General features: G+C 35.8%; 1 protein-coding gene across 3 annotated transcripts; it reads right to left on the bottom strand.

The window, feature by feature from the left end:
* Nucleotides 1-7,823: 7,823 nt before the first annotated feature.
* On the bottom strand, nt 7,824-20,627 carry LOC132177453 (probable leucine-rich repeat receptor-like protein kinase At2g33170). Of its 3 annotated transcripts, none has more exons than XR_009439763.1 (4): nt 19,907-20,627; nt 16,411-19,387; nt 15,653-16,031; nt 7,824-8,153 (listed from the first exon to the last, which is right to left on the bottom strand). XR_009439763.1 is itself a non-coding variant. In XM_059589786.1 (3 exons), exons 2-3 carry the CDS (start codon nt 19,334-19,336, stop codon nt 15,712-15,714), a joined length of 3,246 nt encoding a protein of 1,081 aa, XP_059445769.1. In that variant the 5' UTR covers nt 19,337-19,387; nt 19,907-20,627; the 3' UTR covers nt 15,203-15,711. The 3 variants fall into 3 exon arrangements, 1 of the variants encoding a protein (XP_059445769.1); XR_009439764.1 differs by having other exon boundaries at nt 15,657-16,031; XM_059589786.1 differs by lacking the exon at nt 7,824-8,153 and having other exon boundaries at nt 15,203-16,031.
* Nucleotides 20,628-24,962: the final 4,335 nt, after the last annotated feature.

Raw genomic sequence — 24,962 nt, 5'->3', positions numbered from 1 at the left:
AAAAAAAAAAAAAAAAACAACAACAACAACAACAAATAACCTAGCTAGCTAGATCTATTTTATCTAGGGTCCTCATATATAAAAAATTCATTTAGGCCTTACAAATTTAGATTATGTCATAAAAAACGAAAAAAAATAAATAAAAAATAAATAAAAAATACAACAAATAACCTAGCTAGATAGCTAGATCTATTTTATCTAGGGTCCCCATGTATAACAAATGCATTTAAATTTGGACCTTAATTTTGTTTAGGTTTTGTAAATTTAGATTATGTAGATGTTATAATTAAAACTAAATGTATGTGTTTATTTGTTAAAAATAAACAAAAAATTGAAACGATGTAATTAAAGAAATACACTAAAAAAAATAACAACTAACTAACTAACCTAAATTTATTTTATTCAATTAGGGTTCCAGTAATTAAAATTATGGATAAGAGTTGGATGACAAAGTCTACAGGTACGAGAGAATATAGAGATGGGTGTAGATTATTCGTGGACTTCGCAATTATAAACTGTACAATCTCTGATGGAAAAATTCACTGCCCCTATAAGGCGTGTTGTAATAAGCAGCGTCACCCACCAGGTTTCGTATTTGCCCACTTGACAGGGGGTAAAGGAATAATGACTGCATACAGAAACTGGTATTATTACGGTGAGAAGCCTGTATGGTATCCTGTTGCAATCTCTAATTCGACTACCACGATCATAGATGCAAGTATAAGCACAGAATAAGGTGAAAACATGCACACAATGTTGCGTGATCTATTCTGCATGCAAGATATCATGGAAGACAATTGTGAACTTGAAGTGGTGGTGTAGGGGAATGAAGAAGCCGCTGAAAGTGACGTACTAAAGTACTACAACTTGCTTAAGAAGGCAGAGAAGTCACTTCATGATGGGACCAAACATAGCAAGCTTAGTGCTACTGTACATTTGTACAACTTGAAGTGTGTTGGCAGACTTAGTAACGCGATATTCTCATATTTTCTTGAGTTCATCAATCAGTTGCTACCTACAAGTGATGAAGCTTTGCCGGTTAATACATATGATGCGAAAAAGTTTTTAAGGGACATGGGCCTCTGGTATAAGAAGATCCCGGCGTGTCGTAATGATTGTATGTTATTCTGGAAAAACAATAAGGATTTAGATTCATGTTGGATAAATGGTGCGACCCGAAGAATCAGGTAGGTCACGAGTGTAATTTCATTAATTATAATTGTGTTAGAGTTGACATATTAAAAATGATATTTGTGTAGGAGTATGCTGCCTACATGAAGGCATTGTGAGCAAAAAACAACACACCTCACTGCACCGGGTCAATGAGCTTTGCTAGGATGACACATGAAGATGTATTTATCTTATTTACGGCATATATATATATATATATATATATATATAGGTATCTAACCATATGTTTATGTTTATTTTTTTTTATGATTTTTTTTTATTATTATTATTTTTTTATGCAGACCTTATCTTTGGGCAATACTCCGACTCGAGCGCAAGCTTACATCTCGACACACACGAAGAAGGATGGTGACTATTCAAATGAAGTGGTCAGGGAGAGATGTGTAAGTACTCACCGATATATATTTTGATAAATTATTTATGATTAACCTTCTTTATATAAGATACTAACTTGTTATTTAACGTACAGGAGAAGATGAAACAATTGATACCCACTAACCCCGCATTGATGTCTAGCATGACTGAAGGGATGGTACGGTGGACATCGAATGACGTATGCTCAGGCGCACGGAAATACGCCTGAGTACGCTGGCAGGGTCCGACAGGGGAGTCCGAATGTTCTACCGGTGCGGGGCAGCATACATTCGTACTATATACCGTTTCAGGCACAGTCTCAGAATCCTGAGAACTCTTCGTTCTCACAGATAACGAATAGGATTAGAAAACTTGAAGAGGAGTGGACACAACAAAGACGTGCAATGGATGAGATGTCAAAATAGATTGAAGAACAAAATGCTCAGATAGTAGAGAAAGATGCCATCTTTGAGGCCCGTTTTCGTCAGCTTGAGGCCATGTTCGCGTCGACATCTGGATCCGCGCCCGACAGAGGTAATGCTATATTTGTGTTGTTTTTGTTATTCTTTGGTTAACATGACTATAACCCGCATCGATCACTTTAACTGTTAGAATTGTGTCTCCACAAAATTCTCAGTTAGCAACGCATTTTTCCCGTGGTTCATTTTAGAATTAATGTATATTTGCAGCACTGTATATCTGTGTTTTGGATTTTTTTTATTGATTATCATTAGTTCACAACTCATTTACAAGTGATGCCGGTTAGGCATTGGGAATGACTATGTTGACTTGGACTGAGCACGTGATTTCTCATTGCTGTTTGTATATATATTTTGTTACTATTTGTTGATGTAGTTGTTTCTATATATATTTTGTTACTATGTATAACAAACATATAGTTTGCTATATGTTTGTTGAGAGTAGTTGGAACAGAGATAGTTTGATTGTATATTTGTTTTGTGTTATATTGGAACGTATTTTCATGTAGATATTTGTAGTGTTGGAACGTATTTTTGATGTATATATTTGTTTTGTTTTGTGTTGTGTTGGAACGTAGTATATGTGTTAGGGATTTTGTTTAATTAATTTGTGTTGGAATTTCATATGTATTGGATGTATATGCAAATTGAATTTGAATTTTATATGTGTATTGGGTTGAATGTATTGGATATGTTTGATGTAATGGGGTTTGATATGTTTGATGTATTGTATTAATTGGATGTATTGGATATGTTTGAAATGAGGTTGTATAATATGTTTGATGTATTTGATTAATTGGATGTATTGGATATGTTTGATGTATTGGATTAATTGAATGTATTTGATGTATTGGATGTATTGGAGATGTTGTTGGATGTCTTGGAGATGTTGTTGGATGTATTGGATTAATTGGATGTAAATGTAGAAATTGGATTGAATTGAATTGAATTGAATTGAATGTATTGGATAATTTAAATGTAGATATTGGATTGAATTGAATGTATTGGATAATGTAAATGTAGATATTTGATTGAATTGAATTGAATGTATTGGATATTGGATATTTAATGTATTAGATATCAAGTTAATACGTAAATCTAGGTATAAACTCGAATAATTCAGAAAATATATATATATTTGACGTGACAAACGGTGTGACATGTCAAAAAATTTTGACGTGGTGAAAATGCCACGTTCAAAACTTGAATTTTTTGACACCCACCCTTTTAACCGTTGAGACAAGTCAAAAAGGACACGTCAGAAGAGTTTTTTGATGTGTCAGTGCCATTGACACGTCAGAAATGGCTGGTAAAAAAAAATGTCGATTTTTGTAGTGTGTATTGAAATAATTATTTAATTGTGCTAATTCCTTTCTCGGAGTCAAGACTAGTGTCTAATGAACAATTTTCATTCAATTAGAACATTTAGAGAGTACAATCCCGATCAACTTAGGGCTCCAATAACTTACCCTGGCCATGTGGATTGGGCTTGTTAAGCATGCAACCCTACTCAACATAGGGCTCCAAAATAATTTATTAAATATTATATTCTTATTTATTTGATTGATTTTACAATACAAATTCCTACTTATAGGGAAAATAAAATAGGGGAACACACTACAAATAAAAATAGGGTAATCAATTATGATTTGATTACCAATAATAAGGATTTGATAATCATTTCTCTTTCCATCCTTTGTCGACCAATAATAAGGTATACTTCGAAAATCGACAAACACAAGCCCTGAAAATATGCCATACTTTGTCTTAGAACTAACTGGTACGTCACTTTTTATTTTATTTTATTCCTTTTTTTTCATTATTATTTTTCAGAAGAGATTGCTACGTACGCTTTGTCTTAGAATTAAAGGCAGACTGCACAAACACCGGGACACGTCATGCAGGACAATCCAATAGAAATTTGGTAAGGGAGTAGTTAATTATATCTATATAGTGATAAAAATGGGTGAAGTAAAACAGCACTGTAAATTTTTTATTTTTTATTTTATTTTATTTTTTTTATAATTAAAAATAAAATAAAAGAAAATAATTTTATAGCGTGTTCTATATCACGGTCCGATAAAAATAGGGAAGTGCTTTAGTTTGTCTCCCAAAAAGCTAATTAGCCTCAATAATTTCTATATATGCATTATTAAATTAAAATTGTTAATTATCTTTTGGAAAAAATACATTTTATCCCATGAACTATCCATTCATTTGCACTTTGACCTCCAATATTTAAAAAGTGACACTTGATCCCCTCCCAAAGTTTCAAATTGTTGCAATTCGACCATTCTGATTTTTTTTTTTTTTTTTCTAAAATGCCCCTATCTCAAGTTTAAAAAAATAAAAATTAAGGGGTGTTCAGTCTGGGGTAGCCGGCCCCCATCCCAAGTTTTAAAAAAATAAAAATTAAAATTAAGGGGTGTCCAGTCTGGGGTGGCCGGCCACCCCTTAATTTTTTAATTTTTTTTAAAAAAACTTGGGATGTGGGTATTTTAGGAAGAAAAAAAAAGTCAGAATGGTCAAATTGCAATAATTTGGAAGTTTGAGAGTTAAGTATCACTTTTTAAACATTTGAGGTCAAAGTACAAATAGGTGAATAGTTCAGGAGGTAAAATGCATTTTCCCCTTATCTTTTAAAAATTTGTGTTTCAATCTGGTCAATTGATCCTCCACTTTTCCCGATATATTTGATTATCTATAATTTTCTCCAACTAGTATCACATAATTAGTAATTTATAACCAACATTTGTGTTTCAATGTGGTCAATTGGCGGAACTTAAGTTAAACAGTCTAAATGAGGTCTTCTGTTTTTTTTTTTTGTTTTTATATAAAATAATATAATAAATTTTTCTTGTAGATAATGAAAATATTGAAAAGAAAAAAAAATTATTTAAAAGCATTCTTCTCGTTTCATAATTAATAGACACTAAAATCAAAATAAAATTTTCTTCTTGGTATGGGAAGCAAATATTGAAGGTCAAGAACCTTTTACTTTTCTTTCTTTTTTTTTTTTTTTTTCTTAATTCACTATGACCGTGGCGAAATAACAAAATATATTTAAGGCATATTACAGCCTGAGTCCCTGACTTATAATAATAGTTAATGATTTTGTTTCATCATTTTTAGAAAAATACTATTTTTAATGATGATCTCTCTTTCTCTTAGGAACCTTCAACCTTCTAACGCTATGTTCAAAGAACTTTAATACCCTTTGGGGACAAGAGGCTTTTAATGCTATATCTGAGGAGATAATCTATTTTTGGGTGTTTAGATTAAGGTATTTTTAGTCGACACTGACATATTTATACATGTTTCATGCACATTAATTCACAGGAGCCACCATAATATTCACAGAAATGACAACTTGGAGCCGCTTTCTGTGCCTTGTCCTTGCGTCGACTTTCATCAGTACGCTAGCATCTGCAGCGTTTCCCACCATTCATGTCACCGACAAATTGCCGGCGAACTCAGAACCGGTGAAGATTGAATGCTCGTCGCAACGTACAAGCAAGCATCTCGGACAGCACACGCTGAAAGCGGGCGACGTTTACCAGTTTACTGCAGTAGAAAATGATTTACATTTCTGCGAAGCTGAATGGGGAAATTACTTTGCTTCCTGGCATGCGTTTGAGCCCAGTAGAGATGGGATTCAAAAGGATATCTATTGGCAGGTAAAGGATGATGGATTCTATCTCAGCTTGGATAATTCTCATTGGTCAAGAGAAGAAGTATGGCAAACTGATTGATTGCTGTGGAGCTTTTTGTCATAGACAGGCACTCGGCCGTCTGCACAAGTGTATTTGGTTCTATTTGCTATTTGCTATTTGTTTCTGTGATTATATATGACTATTAATAATAAATTCTGTGGTGCCAATGCCATAACTTTATATTTGTATGATATATGTCTCTTAAATTTGTAGAAAGATCACATTACCCCAAGTTATAGCCCACTCTGGCTGCCACGTATATACCAAGTATAGTACTTACTATGAGTTGCAGCATGCCATAATATAGAATATGAGAAAAGCAATACGGAAGAGGAGTTGCATTTTTTTTATTTATTTTTTTACATGTCTGCAAGGGGATCAGGGGGGTTCAATTTAGTGACTTTCGCCTTATGAGGAGTGATCTCCATCTAATTGATCTACCTGTTGAAGACAGGAGTTGCACTGCTAAGGGCTGAGTACAAGATCAATGGTTCAATAATCAAATTAAAAGCATGTAATAAAATAGATCTTTTTTTTCCCCACTGTTTAATATTTCATTCTCGGGCTAAACCATATTACAAAATCAAAGACAGCTATAAAATCAAAATCAAGGACATGTCATGAACATAATGGTTGTAAAGATCCTGAATCCTTTTCTCTATCCTTAGAACACACAATGATTGTCCCTCGCAGTTTCTTCTCGATTCCATTCCCGGTCAGGATTGTTAAGGTAATAATTTACCTCTTCTTCTCAACTTAAGTTTTTGGGATAACTGGTAATTTAACATTGTATTATAGTCAAAGGTTTTAGAATCGAACCTTGACTCTATCAGCTACCCTTACCAATGTATGTGTCCTTAGGCTTGGATCCATTAGATTCTAGATTAATGGCCGTTGAAGCTGGCTCAGCATTAACTATAGGGCTAGTCTTTGGAACTTCCTATAGAAAAAGCAATGAAATAAAGACCCATCTTGCTAATTTGATTCCAATCTCCTAGGATGATCTTATTAGTAAGTGGAATTATATGATGTATATTAAGAGTACGTTTTAGGGTCAAGCTTAAGCTAATAGAAAAATATTAATTTAACACAGAATATCTACTTAAAATGGGATGTGAATGATAGATAAATGATTAAAACTCATGACATCTGTTCTAATACTATGTTAAATCACTACTTATAAAAAAAGCTTAAGTAACAAAAAAAAAATAAAAATGAATTTAATAATTTAATCAATACTTTCACTATTCCAAGTGTTAGAGTATATGATGACGTTGCACAACCCTACGGACCTACTGTGTATATGTTACTTTTATGGTAAATATATTGTCCTATCATTTAAAAAATTTAAATAATTCATCTCTATTTCGCTTAACATATAAATCTTATTCCTAATTATAATTAATGTCCCCAACGTTCTTAATTGACATATAAAACAAAACTTGATGCACCTTAATTAATATTCTAATTAACCTTGGAAAACAAAGGCCATCAACTTCTTTCCAAAATTGTTACAACCATTTATCACAGTAAGTTGTAACGTTCGTCAGGATTACTTCAATTTATAAGCCTAATTAAATAGCCAAACGAGAATAGTTTCCCCTTCTTTAAATCCCCCTCCATTGTTGATTTGTTTCCTTCTCCAGTATTGATGAATCATTCAAAGAATCCAACCCAAAATAACATTAGATTAATGCACCTCTCCATCTCCCCACATGTATTGCTTGCTTTATAACTGATCCCCCGCCAGAAGAAGAAGAAGAAGAAGAAGAAGAAGAAGTATCTGCAGAGAATACAAACATTAAACATGTTTAGTTGGTTGCACAGCTGTTTCTTTTTCAACACAAAGCACTCGTACGCATCTTTAACAACGTGGGAGTTGCAGAGGACCTGGTAATACGTTGTCAGTTGAAGGATGACGACCTGGGCGTTCACATAATCTCGTACAAAGACGAGTATAAATTCCAGTTCAGACCAAACTTTTGGGGCACGACGGAGTTCTATTGCACCTTTTCATGGCCAAGTCAATTCCATTATTTCAGTATCTACATTGCCGGCAGGGATCAGGCTCATTGTGACACTTGTGTGTGGAGCACAACAGAGAAACGTCCATGCATGTTCAATTACAAGACCCATCAGTATGATATTTGCTACGAATGTTCTCCACCATGATCATCAACTGTTTCTTATAAATAAATTAATGGGAAGGCCTAAAGCTTCAATAACAATGATACAACAAACAACCCCTCCTTCCTTTTATACGCATCAATAAGAATAAATATTAAAGTCTCTTTTTCTTCTTCTTCTTCTTCTTCTGTGCATGCATATATATATATATATATATATATATATATATTGAGGTTGGGCTTCTCTGAACAGGGTTGAAGAAATTTGATTCTGGCCTTCTTGCTAGCCACTGTAAAGAATATTTCAACAGAAGGTTGACATATCTGTGTTTAGAAAGAAAGGTTGACAAAGACAAAATGACAGAACGGAAACAAAAGAAGAGCCTCACTTTTTAAACACAGATAGCAGCTTTTGGTTAACCTAATTAACTAACGACGAAACTTCCATTTCGCTATCAGATTGTTTTTTATGCTATTATTTTATCTGAACATCACACATACAAGCAGTTTGTAGGTAATCTAAGCTAGCTCAGGCCAAACTTACAGAAGGCATTTACAATGATTCTAATATACAAGTCACTTTGTGATTCTCTTCTCCTCATATGCCTCCGGTAACTTGGTGATTTTACCTGCTGTATGCAAGTATGCTGACTCAAATCATACTACAATAAACCTGCATTCAATGTTTCTGAAATCAACATCCAGACAATAGCTATATGTTTTCCCAAGTGGAGTATTACAGAAGACGCAATCAATTTGGAAGCCCAAAACCTAGGTTATTGGCATGCCAAAAACTTAGACAACTTTCCGTTCTCATACTGGTTTCTCTTCCACCCTCATATTTCTTTATTTAGGATTCTCTCTCTTCTATTTTCACCATCGCAGCCAAACTGATTCACTGAACCAATTCAGATATGAAAACATTCACATATACTTATAAAAGCCCTAATTTCATTCTCAGTACCAGTATTCTTTACCGCCAATCCCCAATCAAACCATAACCCTTTATCTAGATCAAACTCTCTCTCTCAAATGTCCAATTTCTAGTGCTGAAATTTCAAAGACCAGGCTCTGTCCTGCATCACCTTTTTTATTTTATTTTTTTGAAAACAAGCTAATAATCTTTCATTAATAAAGATGAGCATGAACACAGCGTTCAACAGATACAATATCAATAATACAAAGAGGAGCTTCCTCCATATAGAAGCGCTTCTTTAGCTAGCCTGTGAGCAACTCCATTTGCCTCCCTTCTAACATGATTCACTTGCCAAACCTACAAACCGCTCAAGACAACCCTAGCATCTTCAATTCATTCCCTCTCTCAACAAGTGCCTGCACAACCTGAAGAGCATCACTTTCTAACTCCATCTTTTGTAACCCCACATCTCTAGTAAACACTGCAGCTGCCAAAGCCACCATAGTCTCTGCAACAACTAGATCAGTGATGTATGGTTTGGGAGCCATCGAAGTAGCCAACACCTCTCCCACATAATCTCTTACAATCAAACCTATACCCATCTTTTTGTTCTTATCCATGCCTGCAACTTGCATCCCAATTTACCTTCACAAAACCTCGTGTAAAGGCTTTCCAAGTTTGGTTTGCATGATTACCACCTTCTCGTCTTTCATTCCGCCTAACAGAAGCAAATAGTAGGATGGCTAAAGTTTCCCCCATGAAACAAAGAGTTCCTCCTGAATCAAAGGTTTCTTGCCACAACCATAATTAATTCAAATTCATCATTTTCCAATTTATGTTGCGGATCCTCCACAACATGAATAAACTCCTCATCTTCCTTTCAACTTTTTTGTAACCTCCGACCACACATACCCCATGTATCTCGTGCGACAACACAACTCCATAAAATATGACCCATAGTTTCCACCTCTAAACAACAAATAGAGCATAGAGGATCCAAGACTACTTTTCTTTTTGCCATATTTGCTTTCATTGGCAAAGCATTATTACAAGCCCTCCACATAAATACCTTCATTGCATTGGGAGCATTCAATTGCCATATCCCTTTCAGACACTACCTTCCCCAATAACATACGAGCATTCCCCATTACCACTTGCAACCATCGCCATCTCTAAATGATAGGCATTTTTCAATGTGGACCCCTCATTTTCTGTATACCTCCATATTTGTTGGTCTCTACCATTATAGGAACTAATTGGAATTTGACAAATTGCTGTTACTTCATCCTCCTCAGACACCTCTTTGATCAAGGGTATATTCCACCACCTTGTATCCTTATCAATAAGATTTGTCACTACTGCTTCTTCATTTAAGACCCTTTTTGGCGATTGTACTAAGTAACATGTTGGTTTAGGGATCCATCTATCTTTCCATATTTTAACTTTCTCCCCATCCCCAACTCTCCAAATAAGTCCCTCCTTGAATAAGTCACGAGCTGTCCAAATACTCCTCCATGCGTAAGGTCTATAACCCAACTTTGCATCCAGGATAGAACCGCTTGGGTAATTGTTTACCTTTAACATCTTGACAGCCAAAGAATCTAGAATCTAAAGTATTCACCAACATTGCTTCGCCAAGAATGCCTTATTGAAACATTCTAAATCACGAAACCCAATCCCCCCCTGACATTTTGAAGTCCCCATTTTAGACCAATTCATCCGATGGATCTTGGACTCTTGTTCCCATTGTCCCCGCTAGAATTTCTCCATCATAATTAATATTTATACATAAACCTTTAGGTAACTTGAAGACACTCGTACAGCCGTACTGTAAGTGAGAATGCTTGAATTATTGCTTTCAATAGGATCACTTTCCCTACTTGTGACAAAAATTTCATCTTCCAATTACTCATCCTACTCCAAATTCTGTCTTTAATACTCTTGAACATCCTAATTTTGGACTTTCCTAACATCGCTGACAAACCCAGGTATTTATCATAGCTCTTAGTAGATTGTGCCCTTGAAACAAGAAGGATCTATCTTTTGGTTTCGCACTGGTATTTCTGCTAAAGAAAATAGGCATCTTCTCCTTATTCAACTTTTTCCCCAAAGCTTTCTCATAGATATTTAATAATAGTTGTAGCCTACTCCACTCAATGGAATTCGCCTTGCAAAAAAGAGACTGTCATTTGCAAAAAAAATTAATAATAATAATTTAACCTCATACTTCTTCTAAAATTGGGACCCAGTTTGATCGCCAGACCTTTCAGTCTGCTGAAGAAGCGAGCTAAGTGTCTCTGCACATAGAATAAACATATATGGAGATAGCAGATCCCCTTATCTTAGACCTCTTGTAGGACTAATCCTACCATTTGGCTCACCATTAATGAGGATATAATAAGACAATGAGTTGATACACTATATAATCAATTGTATCCATCTATTATCAAACCCTAACTTCCTCATGACTCCCTCCCAAAAAACCCCCAATCAACTTTGTCATAAGCATTGCTTGTATCTAGTTTCAAGGCCAGATAGCCTAACTTCCTCTTCATATTATTATTTTTTGAATTGGTGCTGATGGTGTTAGATTGTCGTTAACTTTCTTCTAGACAACACTAGAATCTCAGATTTCGACTTCTTCCTCTGTGGTGGATCGGCCCAGTGATGGAAGGAACCCTAAGCCGGCGAAGAGTCTTCTTCGGTGTGGTTTTCTTAGCCCTGTGCTTCCGCCGGTCGTTGGGGGTCCAAGCAAGGAAGCTTCATATTTGACCCATCCTCCTTCCATTCCTATTGGGTTGGTTCCGAGAGGGCTTCCTAGGTTGGAGGTTGCTGTGGGTGTCGTGACTAAAAGGCTTCAAGTATTTGATACTAAAAGGCTTCGGGCTTTTGATTTAGGGCTCCCGTCTTTGCTGACTTCTAAACTCGTGCAATGCTATAACCGCAAGATGAGGGATAGCATATTTTTGTGTATGGACAATAGCTTGATCACTAAGGCAATGTCGTCGTTTTGTGCCCCGCTTGTCCCTTTTGGTGCGGCTTCTTTGGAGTTGTTGGATGGAGAAGAGGACGGAAATTTCTGGGGTGGGGAAGACGATGATTGTTGGGGTGGGGATGAAGGAGATTTTCCTTACCCTTTGGGGGATTTCCACCCATTTGGACTAGGATTTGTGTGATGGGATCGATGTCACCTTAAAGGTTACCCCTCAAAAGATTAAGGGTAGAAAGGAGCTTAGGAACCTAGAGTGCTCCATCAACTATGATGTTAAGGGAGCATCCTCTAGGCCGGGGAAAAGTAAGACTCACACTTTCTAGCGATGAGTGCCTTGGGGGGTGTCAAGCTCTGTTGTTTTGAGGATTTTGATTTTCAGGGCTTGTTGGGTGTTTGGTTTTGTGGGTAGTCTTGCTGTTTCGTTTGGGTTTCTTGCTCGTTTGGAGCCTCTTGTGTATACTATCTATGTACTTAGGGGCACCTTACACTTTTTAATAATATAAACTTCATTACTTATCAAAAAAAAAAATCCGAATATATGACTTTCTAAACTTATTCTTCTCAAAAGGTCAAGCAAGTTAAAAAGATGTGCTTAAATCCAAATTGGAGCACTCTATTTATTTTTTCCAAAGCATCAAGATACTGAAAAGATATCCCTAATTTTCAAATAAAATAAAAGGGAAATTAAGAAAAATATATTTTTATTTATCTTTAGAAAATAGTTTACATTTCTTGGGAGACCTAAATAATTTTTTTTCTCTATAGTTGTAAATTTTTTCTCATAATATGTAGGGTTTCATAAGCAGGTAAAAAATATCTGTAATGAGTCTCCCAGATATGAACATACTTTGATTTGAGTAATAATGTGGGGAAGAATTTTTTTTAGTCTATTTGCTAGTACCTTAGAGTCTTGGACACTATTTTATACAAGACATTACACAAACTGATAGGTTTAAAATCAGTAACTTTGGAGGGTTGTTTGACTTTTGGAATAAGTGCAATGTGTGTGACATTGATAGAATTGACGTACCTCATTGCCTACAATTGCCCAATATTTATGGTAGAAACATGCTGCATAACCATTGAGTCCTGGGGCCTTTACCGGAGATATCGGAAATAAAGCCCAATTGACTTCCACCGCAATGAACTCCTTCATCAACTGCTCATTCATTTATTGAGTAGCATGCACCTCCAATGTAGAGAAAAAAATGATGGTAATATTCAATGAACGCTCTACAAACTTCATCTGAAGTTGTGCACCAGTTTCCCCTTTCATCAACCACATGGCTGATATAGTTTACTCTTCGTCTCTGATTTGCACACATATGGTAAAACTTTGTGTTCCTGTCTCCATTCTGAAGCCAATTCTCTTTTGCACTTTGTTTCCAATTCATATCTTCTTTCTCCAAAATGTCATCAATCTCCCTTCGAAGTTGCTTAATCAATCCCACCAACTTTGACACTTCCCCCCTTGTAATGCCTCTACTTGTTTTAATTTATTTTTTTAGCATCAACTCCACCCACCACACGTATTTTGCTCCAAGCGATGAGTTGCTGTTTGCAGCTCTTCAATCTCCTCTAAACATTGCTCAACTTGTCTCCACATTAGTCCTCCGCCCTCCAAGTTGCCTTTACGACTCTGGCACAATATTTGTTATTTAGCTAGCTTTAGATTTAAAACTTCTCCTTCTTCTTCTAAATAAATCTTCCACCATTCCCATAAGTGACTAGGATTGGGCAATGATCATAACTTCTTGCTGCCAAAACCATAACTTCAACTACCCCATATTTTTCACACCATCCTAAGTTAGCTACCGCTCTGTCAAGTCTCTCTTCGTAAAATTGTGGTCCATTCGATTATTACAAGTGAACTTTGACCCGTTGAATCCTAATTCACTTAGTTGACACTCTTCCACCGCTTCTTGAAATACCTCCATTTGTCTATCAGCTACACACACCCATGGCACCGCCCTTCCTCTTTCTATGTTGCCTCTAGATTTCCTTAGAATCCTGTGAATTTTCATTGAAAATCCATCCCTACATTTTTAACCACCGCATTGATGTGTCAGATAGAATATTTTTGAATCTCCAACTCAACTTCTTCTTTCCATAGGAGTGCTAGGCTCCCACTAACCCTACACAATCTACACAAACATCCTCTCAAAATCCAACTTACTTCTCAAATATGGGAATCTATTTCTCTAAATTTTTGTTTCCATGAGTAAAATTTTGGGCTGCGTATCCTTAACCAATTAGAAAATGTCACAAACTGTCCAAGAATTCCCAAGTCCTCAGCAGTTCCAGCTTATGAGATTCATAATGATTGGCGAGTCTAGGCCCCAGCCACCACCATTACATCATGGTTTTGCTCTCCTTGCTCTTGTCCCCATACTCGACTCATTTTCTACCTACTACCTAGTGGTAAAAGGCGGTTACTATTAGCAGTTATTGGTTAAAATCGTTAACCATAACCGCTTAGGCGGTTAGTAAAATCGACTAACTGCCTCCGCTAACCATCTAGGCGGTTAGTAACTCTAATAACTGCAAACCGCTTTTTAAAAGAAAAAATTTTAAAATTTTAAATTACAAAAAAAAAAAAAACAAAACGATGTCATTTCTATGGTAATACGATAATATCATACTATATACGACATCGTTTATAAATTTTTATATATATTTAAAATTTTAAATACAAAAACGATATCGTTTCATGTATATATATATATATATATATATAGGCGATTAGCGGTTAACGGTTAGCGGTTTTGAAAAAACTTAAAGCTAATTGTAATCGCCTAGGCGGTTAGCGATTTTTGCTAACCGTCTTCAAAAGCGGTTAGTGATTAACGGTTAGTATAGTTAGCAGTTAGCGGGCATTAACCGCCCGCCTTTTTACCCCTACTAGTAGTACTACCCTTATCCCCCCTCTTGCTTCCCTCCTCTTGCACAGTGCCTTCACCACCCACTCCCTTATTGACCCCTTCAATGATTCTCTTTTTTGATTGGAGACATACTCTATATCACCCACTCCCGAATTCAAGAAACCTTCTCGGGGACGCCAGTTCATTACTTTGGCTTTGTTGTGAGTTTGGGAGGGGGAGCCATTATGTTAATCCCCTCTTCTCTCTACTTCTCCTATGTTTCCCGACCCTCCTCCTCAGGTCTAAGACCAGGAGATAAACTCTTGCCCTATGGCAAACCAAAACCTCACATCACTTAGTAGTACTATAGATAATCTCATACATTGAAACAGTGACAGGAGAAACAATATATCACAATTAAGGATTCAAAAATTATTTTAACTTGAAGTGCTTGAAAATACATCTTCCCAAATTTGTTAAACATTTTAACTCCTAATTTGACTTGTAGTTATCGAAACAGAACAACCAATTCTATGAATCTTGTATACCATCTATGACTAGGCCAAAGCTATTCTTCATTATGTGTATCAAGTCATGCACAATCCCCCCATCAGATTTCAGAAGTATACACAGGTCATTTTAGAACATTATGTCAGATGTAAAGGTGTTCTTCACCATAATCAGAAATAAATTATTCACGTCCTTGGAAGTGTTATATACTTAAATATAAAGATAGTCATCTTTTAACTAATTAATTAACTTGAGAAGCTTTAACATACACATAGAATAGTGGAACAGCTGTACACCTGAGTGATCATACTGTATCAATTGCAAAAGGAAATACAGTATTTGAGAGAAACGTCAAAACCCCATAAACTGAAAGCAGAAATCCAGTAATGATAATTTTTTTTACCAAAAAAATGTACAAGAGAGTATATTTTTTGCTGTTTCAAAAAATACGAGGAAGAATCAGCACTGAAAAATCATTTCAGTTAATAGAAACTTGAAACAGTCACTTACTTACAGGAGGCATCAACTTTCAGGGAAGGTCATAATTGTGAGACAGTAAAGTTCCCTTCTCACTCATTAGACTCCATCAGCATTACGACAACTTGTCGCATTGAGGGTCGGTCCAAAGGGGACATACTTGTGCACATCAAAGCAATTTTTAAGACAGTAAGCATGTGATCGACCGTACTTTTTTCTTCATGATTCAATCTGGGGTCAAGTATCCCAGATGTCAAGGAATGATGCCGAATATAGTTTCTCACCCATGTGACAAGATCACCCCCGTGATCTAGTGGTTGTACAGGAGTTTTCCCAGTCAGCAACTCCAATAGAACAACCCCATAGCTGTAGATGTCACATTTTTCTGTAACCTTCATAGTGTATGCATATTCTGCATGAAGAAAGTAAATATTTCAATCATTTAGAAGTAATTAATTCTCCACATTGTAACACCCGAAAAGTATGACTTAATTAAGCAATACATGTGTGTGTGTGTGTGTGTGTGTGTGTGTGTGTGTGAGAGAGAGAGAGAGAGAGAGAGCGAGAGAGAGAGAGAGAGATTGCCTCAGAGCCAAACTTGATTAGTATTGCTTTTTCTATATGTCACTATGAAAGTGTCATATTACATGAATCAAAGATGCCCTATGATGACTAGGACAGATAACTAAATGCTTATACCAACAACTCCTTTTATCAGAAATATTCTTATAAACTAAAAATAATCAGACAGTATTTGTAGCGAGTCTAAAAGGGTTTGAAAGGAAGCTTACCAGGAGCAATGTAGCCATACGATCCTGCAACTGCTGACACTGATTTAGATTGAGGCATGTCAACTACTTTTGCCAAACCAAAGTCACCAACATGGGCTTCAAAGCTATCATCAATTAGAATATTATTGGACTTTATATCACGATGAATAATCCTTGGTTTGCAATCATGATGTAAATAAGCAAGACCTTCAGCTGCTCCAAGAGCAACTGTGAACCGAGTTGGCCATTCCAAACTACAAGAATCCCCATGAAGCATTTCACCCAAGCTGCCCCTAGCCAAATACTCATAGAGAAGCAGATTGGAGTCCTGGTGATGGCAAAAACCATATAGCTTCACAATATTGCGATGCCTAATCTTCCCAAGAGTTGAAATCTCAGCCCGAAAACTGTTCTCGATGTTGTTCCCCTCCCTGTTAGATGCTAGCTTCTTAACAGCAATAGTCGGTCCAGAAGGCATAACTGCTTTATAAACTGTTCCACAAGCTCCCTTTCCAACAACATAGCTGTCATGAAAATTGTTCGTGGCCTCAACCAGATCTTGGAAAGTGAAACCCTCTTTTGGAGGAAAGTAGATATCTGAATCTGGAGATTGAATCTCTTTATCCTGCAAGGAAGGAACTGTCTCTGCTGGACGTCTCATGAAATATAAAATAATCACAATCAGAATGAGAGAAACCCCACCTACAGCAGCTGCAATTGCTGTAATGATTTTACCCCGAGGAGCATCATAACTTTTTATGGGAGAAGATGAATCTCCACGGCAAGCTTTCAGAGGGCCACCACAAAGCCCTTCGTTCCCAATGTAGCTGCTGATGGTCATGCTCTGAAACAGTGATTCATAAGGTATAGGTCCAGTAAGGTTATTGTATGAGAAATTGCACCCCAACAAACTCGACAAGTTTCCAAATGTTCTGGGAATTTCACCACTCAATTGATTATTGTTGAGGAGGAGGTATACCAGTAAATTAAGATTTCCAAGCTCTGGTGGTATTCTCCCAGTGAGAATATTATAACTGAGATTCAATGCAATCTGCAAGCTTGAAAGGGAACCCAACTCACGAGGTATTTCACCAGAAAATGAGTTGCCGCCCATCTGCAACTCTGTCAAACGGGAGAGTTTTCCCAGTGTGGAAGGTATGTTTCCGGAGAAATTATTTTCTGATAATCTGAGAAGCTCCAACTGTGAAAGGATTCCAAGCTCATTTGGTAATGCATCTGTAAAACTATTTTCACTGAGATCAAGTCGTTGAAGCATCTTGCAGTTAACAATTTCAGGTGGAATCTGTCCCGTGAGCAAGTTTGATGAAATATTAAAAGTCACCAATTGAGACAGACTTCCTATTTCCTTGGGCAACTCTGACGTAAAGTTATTGTGTGCAATATGAAGTCTCTGCAGCTTCTGGCAGCTTCCAATTTCTGGAGGAATTGGACCACCAAACCTGTTTTGATCCAACTCAACAGCAGTAAGGTTCACCAATTTGCACAACTCTATTGGAAAATTCCCAGTAAGCCTGTTTCCAACCAGCCGAAGTATGGCCAATGATTGACAGTTCAATACCCCAGCTGGGATATTTCCATACAGCTTATTAGATTCCAGATTCAACAAAGCCAGTCTAGAATGTCGGCAAAGATCAGGAGGTATTCTTCCTGATAGCTGGTTAACTGAGAAATCTACCACCCAAAGTTGGCTATGAAGACCAAGCTCCTGAGGAATGCCACCAATCAAGAGATTATCAAAAAGCTGTAACTGGGTCAAGTTACTCAAATTCTGAAACCCGAAAGGAATGGGACCTTGGAGAAAATTAATTGATAGGTCAAGCTTTGTCAAGTTCCTCAAGGTAGTGAGCTCATTCGGTATAAGACCTCTAAGCTGGTTCTCGAAAAGGAATAGTAAGCTAAGGTTTGTTATCTTGCTGAACTCAGAGGGGATGTCACCTATCAAATAGTTCTCCGAGAAATCAATTTCTAATGCCAAAGAAAGATTCCCGATCTCACTCGGAATTGTTCCATTCAACTTATTCCTATAGAGGTACAAATTCCTTAAAGATTTGAGGTTCCCAATCTCCTTAGGTATATATCCCACTAGAACATTATCATACAAAGCAAGAGTCTGAAGGCTCGTACAGTTCCCGAGTTCCTTGGGGATAAACCCTGAAAGCTGGTTAGTCTCTATTTTCAGATCTGTCAACCTCCCAAGCATCCCAATCTCCTTTGGTATTTCCCCTTGTAACCTATTTTCGGCAAGACCAAGATATTTTAAGTTCTCACATCTACTTATTTCGGCCGGTATGCTACCAGAAATAGCATTTTGCCCAGCCCTAAATGTAGTTAGACTCTTAAGATTCCCAATGGAACGAGGCAACGAGCCTGTTAGATTGTTGGTATATGCCACAAAATCAACTAACGCAGACAAATTTCCGAACTCCTCTGGAATAGGACCAGAGATTTTATTGTTGCATATATTCAAGCTTCTTAAATAAGACAGCTTCCCCAACTCAGCAGGAATTTGCCCAACAAACTGATTATTATTCAAAGAAAGAGATTCCAACGCGGAACAGTTTCCAATCTCCCTAGGTATTTCTCCAGTTAATCCATTACGAGCAAGATCAAGCTTTTTCAGATGGACCAAACCACCAATGCTAGGGCTCAGGATTCCTGAAAGATTCATTGAATTTAAGTCCAGCGAGAATACAACCGGATGATTGCCATAAGAGCAATTCACACCAGACCATCCACATGGTGTTTGATCATTGGGATTCCAACTTTTCAAAAGGTTAGATTGATCACGAAGACTATATTTCAGGTCTAGGAGGTAGAACCCCTCCGAATTCAACCCCTCTGAAGAAGAAACAAGTATAGAAGTAACAAACAGGAAACTGACAAACCTCAATCCCAGAATGCTCCTTGAATTGATATTCCCTGACATTTTATGGCCCTCCACTTGATCAAAACTATGACAGAAGTAGATAACTAACACCTGCACGTGCATAACTGCTTCAGATTGCATACCATAGCATTAACAAAAAAAAATAATCACATTTCACAATTACAAGAAGGTAATTGGATTTTGAAAATGACAACAGAATGTCAATGGAGTCATGAACCAGCCTTTGACAAGCCAACCTCGGGGTACAAAATTCAAGCACACATACAAAAGAGTGATAGATCAATTATATGAAAGTGTACTCAAATTCTGCATTCAAATAACTCAACAGACGGATAATTGAGAAATGGAGCCATAAATTCAATTCAATCATCCAAAAGAACCAAAAGACCAACCTAAGAGCAATTAAAAGACACAAACGAAACACTGATAGCCCCATCAAGTGAAAGTACACAAGAAGTCAAAATTCAGAAACTTAACAAACCAAATAACATTTCCAACAAAAACCCAGAAATTCAATCATCCAAAGAAGCCAGGTCGTTACAAAACCACCGAAAAATCACTTCTCAAAATTGAAAAATCCCAACAAAGATAAGAGAATATAAAACATACCTCTCAGAGCCCATAATCACTCATCAAACAAAAGATGATAAAAGCAGCACGTCCACCACTGCCAACACATTCCCTCTTGCGATGACAAACTGAATACCGTGGAATTCATGAATCAAAGGGCAAAAACAAACAAACCCAGTTCGCTTTTTTTTCTCACAAATGGTGGGGATCCTCAATCCACAGGCCAAGATTTTGACCCAATTTTTTTTTTTAAATAACTAACAGTTGTAAAGAGAATCCGAAAAATCTCCAGCCCTTTTTGCGGCTTTTCAGCCCGGGAACTCAAAGTGCAATGAATCCGAGAGAGATTTCCTTGTTATTATTCTATTAAAAAAAGTTGCAAAGCCGAGACTTTATGCTACAGTCTCGATTTGTGTCGTGATTCGTGAAGGGTCTTCAGGTGGGCTCAAAGGGATGGGCGAGAGCTCTCCGTTGAAGCTCTAATGGCCGACAAGCCTGCTTCCATTCCCTCTCTCTCTCTCTCTCTCTCTAATGTGCCATTTGGTCTGTTATGGCCGACTCTCTCTCTCTCTCTCTCTGAGTGGAGGGCTATGTATAAGTTTCTCTCTTTTTTAGTGCTTGAAAAAGTTAAGAAAAAACTGTCGACTTTTGAGAGTGAGAGAGATCATTTTCTTGAGAAAATTTTGGGATTTTCTTTACATGGATTGCTGCTTTGGTTTGTCCTCCCCTGTAACCATCAGTACACCCGGCCTCTCTGGTGTTGCCCAGTCATACCCTCTCTACCTCTAATCTTGCCGCCAAGTAGTCAACGAATTATTTTTAGATTCCACAGATTCATGTTAGCATGAATTATTTCATACTTTACCGCATCAAATGCTTTTAAAATATTTATATAAAATAATTTCATACTATTTTTTAGGTGATAGAAAAGATGAATGTTTTGTTTTTAAATCAATGCTAAAAAGAAAAAGACAACAAAAATAATTGAATTGTTTAAAAAGTTATCTTTCTTCTTCTTTGGTTTTTTATTTTCTTTTTCTCAAAAGATGCAGAATATACTGTTGTGAATCAATGATGCCCTAAAGTTGTTATCATTGTACAGTGCATTTCAAGTGGTGGAATGAAGATGCAGTATCAAAAAAATAAATTTCAAATGTTATATATATATATATATATTTCGGCATTTGGCTCGTACAGAAATTGAGCATCTGTGAAAAAGTTGACGACTTTTAATAATGATTCGACCCTAAACTCCAGTTATTTAAGAAGGAGAAGTTCAGTCCCCAAGAGATAACTCAATCGGCTGAGATCACGTCTCATGAAGCAGAGGTCATTAGTTCGAATCTCTTTCCCCCTCTTATGCAGACATGTCAAAAAAAAAAGGGAAGTTCAAACTCATAAAATAGTTTACAATTTTAAAAAAGAAAAATTATTTTACAAAAATTAAAAAACGTTTTCTAATTAACGAAAATGTTTTTGATTTGACCATAATTTTTCACGGTATCAAACGCCGAAAAATGCCAAAAATGTTTTTTGTTTGACCACGATTACTTGTTAAATAGAATCTAGAGATATGTTTTTTGGTATTGTGTACATAATCTTGTATTTTTTTTTTTTTTTTTTATAAGGCTCATGATAAAATACTATTTTTGTTCTATCTCAAATGATAAACATTTTGATTAAACAAGTAAATATAACAATTTCAAAATATTTTAAGATGAATAAAGGGAAAAAAAAATGGATTTATATTTATCAAAATTATAACGACCACATTTTAGGTCAATTTCAGTTGGAAGAGAAGACCAAAAACAGGAAGTGGGGCATTTAGCTATGATCATAGGCATGCCCCCACGGCCCCACCAGTCTTCACAAATTGGGGTGAGATGGCTTCCTATGCTGTCTACCCACTTGGTTGATGTCCCCATCAGACGGTCCACATTTTGTGGTTATCAGTCTGACGACTAATCATGTAATCTTGAAAGGTAAAATCCATGGCCCCCACATGAGATTGTGGAAATTTAGGAGAATGTGGAAGACTGTTGGACTCCCCTAGTTCTTCTAGATATGTGATCATGTGAATATTCTTTTTTTTCTTTGGGTTGGCTCATCTCCACTATAATACGGGTACCCATCTTTTTCCCTACCCAACTTTTTCTTTATGGATTTGATATGTTAGGCGTTTTTCTTGCATTGTTTTTTTTTTTTTTATAAAAAATAAAATAAAAATTGGGTGAGAAAAATAAAGGTTAGTTTCTTTTTTTTTTTTTAAATAATAGTAATATCCATCTAGTATCAGAAAAACACAAATCAAATCTTTTTTTATATCATATGAAATTGATATTGAACTGCTTTTTTTTTTTGCCATTTCTTTCTACCAAAAATAAAAGAAACGAGGAGACCAATAGAGGTCTATACTTCTTATCTTAATGTTATCCTAATAATGGATCGTTATTTCATTTCATGTAATACTTACATGCATTATTAAGATTGTTCATTTAAAATGAACAGTTCATATCAGGTTGTTATTGAAGTTGATACTTTTTGATTGATATGTTTGTGTGATTATAATGCAAAACTGGACCACGCGGGTTTTTACTCTATGAACTATTGTCAATCGAATAACTTGAACACGTGATTACTTATAATATTGACTCTCAATTCTAATAGGAATGTGAACTCAAATATGAAGTATATGTCACTTTGATGCATTTATGAGTTAAATCTTTCATGGTTAAAATTTTGAAGTGTTGGAAGGTCACATATAACATTGTAGGAACACTACTCCTCAAAATGAAATTCATAATCACTTTGAGACTTAATTTTGATTGATATGTTGTCAATCGAATAACTTGAACCCGCAATTGCTTATAGCACTAGCTCTCAATTTTGAAACGAATGTGAACGCAAATGTGAAGTGTAAGTCACTTTGATGCATTTAAGAGTGAGACATTTCATGGTTAAAATCATGATGTGTTGAGTCATCACATATAGCATTGTGGGAGCACTACTCAAAATGGAATTCATAATCACTTTGATTGAAACCAAAGAGATAGCAACACACCCGTTAAGATAAATTTAATGAAAATTGATTACTCTAAATCTCGGGCTTGAGTCTTTTAGTAAGGGGTTATTAAATGAAATATGATTTTAAGAGTATGAAAATTATCAAGATATTAAATCGGGGAGTCAAAGATTAAGAGACAATGAAAAACAAAAAAAACAATAAATTTATTTTGGCTTTAATTTCACTGTGGATATTTCATGGAATGGTCAAATGCAATTATAACAACTAAAGAGAGCTCCTGATTAATCAAAATAAATACTAAAGTGCGATTACAACTTTTTAGTTAAATAAGTTGTAGTTAATGGTAACCTAGAACAAATCGTGAGATAACAAGTATCCTAAATTCATTGGAGCTAGTTTATTTTCCGTATAGGTCCATTTTCAAACTAATTATTACCCTTTTGGGCTTTGATCTAATTGCACAAGGAAAAGAACTCAAAGTGGACGTCAATTCACTGAATTGATGTTGGTGTATGACTTTGATTTTTCAAGTCCTATTAGGTGTTCTCATGGTATTTTTTTTTTCTAGTCTTAAATAAATATTATTTTTTTTTAAAAAAAGACAAAAAAAAAAAAATTGACACTTATCTATCTCATTTAATTTTTAAAAATTAATATCCACCTACGACTAAGAATCCACCCAAAAAACACTATCTCGAGAAAAAAGAAAATCTTAAGGTCTCGAGAGGGCCCTAGCCATGCACTATCCCGAGGAAAAAGAAAAACCCTATTCAACAATTTGGTGCTATGTTCACATGAAGCTCGTTTCTTTTTCCTAATGGATTAATTCACATATATGTTCCAACAATCAGACAATTACTTAAAAAAAAAAAAAAAAAAAAAAAATTCACTGATGAATTTATTTTTTAAAATGATTGAACTGGCCAGCCCATGTAAAAAATAATAATTTAAGAGCTTGGGTGGGCCGGGCCGACATTCCGTCGCCACTGCCGCCGCTGCCCACGTCTCCTTTTTCATGTTACAGGTGTGAAAACAACTTATTTCTTCTTTATTTTAACTGAGAAATACACTTGCCCAACTATGATTCCTCTTAGAATAAGATAAAATTTTGATTTTTGATTCTATTCCACGCTATTTTTTTTTTGTATGGGTTTCAGTGCAATCACCGATTCTTGATTAAGAAAATTAGTTTAATTAACTGACTTTGACCCCTTTGATTAAGGGCTACATCTCCCAAGCTTTACCTTGACTCCACCGTCAACGCGTTAAATCCAAATCCCTAGTCGAATCTTGTTTTTGCCTCCCAATTGTTAAAGAAAAATATTATTTGAATTATCAAGTGAATTTAAAAAAAAGAGTAAAATCGACTTAATCCCCACAAACTATCATCCCAATAATAATTTACTTTCCAAACTATCAATTGCGACAATTTACCTTTTAAAGTTTTAAACTACCAAAATAATGACAATGCCCCCCAATGCTAACAAAATGATGAAATTACCCCTATAAAATTTTTAATAAGACAACGATACCCTTAAAATTTTGAAAAAAAGAAATAAATTTTAGCATTTTATTTTATTTTATTTTAGCAAAGGTAATTTCTTCATTTTGTTAAAATTTGAGGTACAATGTCATTGTTTTGGTAGTTTGTGGGGGTAAATTATTGCAATTGATAGTTTATGGGGTAAATTGTCATTGTGGTGATAGTTTGAGGGGATTAAGTGGACTGTACCCTAAAAAAAAAAAAAAAAAAAAAAAAAAGGAAGATTTATAATTAAAAAATAATTAAACAAAAAGTAAAGCTAATCAGGATTTGTATGCCAACTCCATATGTATTTAGTGGGGCTAATAGTCTTGTGGGTCCTGGACCTTTAACGAGCTCTGTAGGGACCCATTAAGAAAAACCTCAGCCCATTGCGAAATTCAACCAAGATATGTATATCATCATCATCATCAATCATCAACTGCACATGCAAGTGACAAATAAATGGAGATCCACAGGACCACATCCTTGGGTGTGGCCATGAAAGAGTAGGTATGGAGCTCTGAATAAGTTAGGTGCTACCTATA

This window comes from Corylus avellana, chromosome ca4 (assembly GCF_901000735.1).
Source record: "Corylus avellana chromosome ca4, CavTom2PMs-1.0".
NCBI classification, from domain to species: Eukaryota; Viridiplantae; Streptophyta; class Magnoliopsida; order Fagales; family Betulaceae; genus Corylus; species Corylus avellana.
The sequence above is the reverse complement of the archived record's forward strand: the minus strand, read 5'-3'. Positions and strand labels throughout refer to the sequence as shown.